General features: G+C 40.0%; 1 protein-coding gene across 1 annotated transcript; it reads right to left on the bottom strand.

Annotated features, from left to right (window-relative positions):
* Positions 1-365: 365 nt before the first annotated feature.
* On the bottom strand, positions 366-2,448 carry LOC120038334 (fish-egg lectin-like; the record flags this gene model as incomplete). The annotated part of the gene is made up of 5 exons (XM_038984121.1): positions 366-784; positions 1,383-1,501; positions 1,635-1,852; positions 2,030-2,263; positions 2,379-2,448. Coding segments are annotated over 5 exons (783 nt in total), but the record flags the coding sequence as incomplete, so codon positions are not given.
* Positions 2,449-2,792: the final 344 nt, after the last annotated feature.

The following is a 2,792-nucleotide window of genomic DNA, read 5'->3' as shown; positions in this document are numbered from 1 at the left end:
TACTTTTAATACTTAAGTATATTTCAAACAAAATACTTTTAGACTTTTAATCAAGTAGTATTTTACTTGGTGACGTTCACTTTTACTTGAGTCATTTTCTATTAAGGTATCTTGACTTTTACTCAAGTATGACAATTGATTACTTTTTCCACCACTGGTTTAATGTTGTGTTGTGTAGTGGCTTTGCTGGAATGTATCTAAAACAATTTGATCTGTTTTCCCCACCAAGATGTACATGCTAAAACCACCACTGGCAGAGCAAACTAAAATCCCCCTGGTCAATATGAAAACAAAGAAACACGGAAATTACAATAGCTTCAAACTTAATGCTTTATTTTAGTGGGAAATGATTATATAATGACATAATAAGCATTGAAAAGGATTCCATCCATCTATATGAATGACCTCTGAAGCACAGCAAAACCCATGTGGCTGGTGAGCAAGATATTAAGATCAGTGATTACTATTGACAAAGATAAAGTACTGAACAGTATAGGTAGAGTAGTAGGTTTTAGAATGAAGGATTCTTATGAACTAATGTTGGGCATTCTCAAGCAGAAGACTGTTCCAGAAAGAGACATCAATGAGTTAGCAAGTGAACTTTAGACAGATCCCGAACAGCCATCAGATGCAGAGGAGAGGCTAAGGTGTGCACACCATGGTGACGGCAGACTTGGAGACGACCCAAAGACGGCCCAGGTCGTAGGTCACGTGGCTCATGCGCATGGACATTGGGATATTGCTCCATCCAGTGCCCTCTGGTTTACTGGCTGTGATGCCATCTCTGTGTTGAAGAAAGGGTTGGGGTTCATGTTTTAAAGATTATCCATCTTTTTAAGTACATCCATTTTTGGACTTGAATAATTGATTATAGCCATTGATTTTTAAGAATATAACTTCTGCCTCTTGAGCTTTATTCAACCACGTCAGAAGACAAAATGTAAGTTTTTACTCAAATGTTTGTCAACAATGTTATTGTAAACAAACAATGTATAGCTTTAAAAAACATGTTAGATATATTTTTTTAAACAAATAATTGATGTGTCTTTGCATCCGTAGCTCCATGTATGGATTTGAGAGTGGTTACATGTCTCTAACTACATTCCTCAGCTGTTTACCAAAACAAGTGGTGGGGTTTCTGGGAAGTTGTTGTTTTATCACAAACTGTAGCTTTACAGGACATCCCACTTTACCTTACACTGTCTACACATTTCTTTATAAGTCCTATAAGTTTAGATCTGATTATATTTGACTGATTTTATTTATGTATCTACAGTATTTTAGTTGTTGTGTAAAGAGCTTCACAAAGCATGTACAGTAAGGATAAGAATTATAATTAAAGGTATACCATTATCATACACATAGTTCAGTAGCAACCTTACCTGGTAAAAACACTACCCGCAGAGTTGACCCCAAAGACACTACCATCAGTTGCCACCTCAATCATAAAAAGCTTGCCATCAATGTGACTCCACCCCTTGTTTTGGCATTCTTGATTCAGCTGGAAACAAACAGATTCAATCAGGGTTTTAGGACCATTTCAACAGTTAGAATATGAAACAGTTTTAGAATAACTGACACTCTCCATCCTCTACTACTCTACTCCAGCTCTCACACTCTTTCCCAGATCTTACACTCATTAAGAAGATATCATCATTCTTGTTGACTGCCCAGCACCCAAAGGGTCCACAACTGTAGTACTTCACAGCTCCTGGCAATCCTGTCCATGGAATGGGTGAGCCTGGACCCTTGTAACCAACTGTGGCACTACGTGTCAGACAGAATGGAGTATCGGCCATGTTAGCCCCCACAATAAACTGTTCACCTCCAGCATCCAACTGTTTCAGAAGGCCTGAAGACCACAAAGACAGACAGACGGACGGACAAGCAAACAAGGAGCACATATCTGTCAGTACTGCCAAATGACCTACAAGTTACAATTTTAAAAAAAATCAACAGCCTGATGATATCAGGAAAGCTAAAAAGAAGGTGTCGTCTGGATAAATATTGAGTAATGCTTTCCACTTACCGGCAGCTTGCACCCAGTTACCGGCCACATACTTGTAGATTGAGTCTGCCTTGTTGACACCCCAGATCCCTGCTGGTCCTACAGTGATATGCTTCAGGGAACCAGGCAGGCGGATCCATGTATCACCTACAAGGTAGTAGGGGACTTGACTTGTGTCCGTAGCAACCACTTGCCCCAGTCCTGCATCGATCTGCATCAGATTCTTGATGTTTACTACCTTCTGACAGTCCCATGCTATGGAGACAAAGACATATGAGTAGAGTACACCAAGAAAAAGGAGGATGACATTATGGAGCAAATTTCATCAACTCCAAGTTGAGCAAGCATGTTTCAGATGATGGTAACTTACCATGACTGACGGCCAGGAGACAGAGGACCAGTAGGACGGCTGCAGTGACTCTCATGATGTCTCTGTAGATCTACAGTATAAGTTTGGTTGTACACCAGACTTCAATTGTCCCCTTGCAAGACTGAGCTTTTATAGCCCTGCACATACCTTTCACCAATGATGGGTTCCTGTTCCACCTGTTAAACGAAGACTTGATGGTGTCCGGTGTCCGGGAGAGAGGAGAGTTGTGTTAAAGTCACCTGATGACAAAGATCATTCCTTTGTTATTCTCATGTTTTCTGTGTTTACATTGAAATATGCATTTGCCATGTTTACATTTTGAAATACAGTGCCTATAGAAAGTCCACACCCACCTTGGATTTCTTCAAGGGTTAGTCTCATAAGAGCTTTGCACACCTATATTGTGCAATATTT

This window comes from Salvelinus namaycush, unplaced genomic scaffold (genome assembly GCF_016432855.1).
Source record: "Salvelinus namaycush isolate Seneca unplaced genomic scaffold, SaNama_1.0 Scaffold2135, whole genome shotgun sequence".
Taxonomy (NCBI): domain Eukaryota; kingdom Metazoa; phylum Chordata; class Actinopteri; order Salmoniformes; family Salmonidae; genus Salvelinus; species Salvelinus namaycush.
Note: the sequence above shows the minus strand (reverse complement) of the source record. Positions and strands in the feature narration are given on the sequence as shown.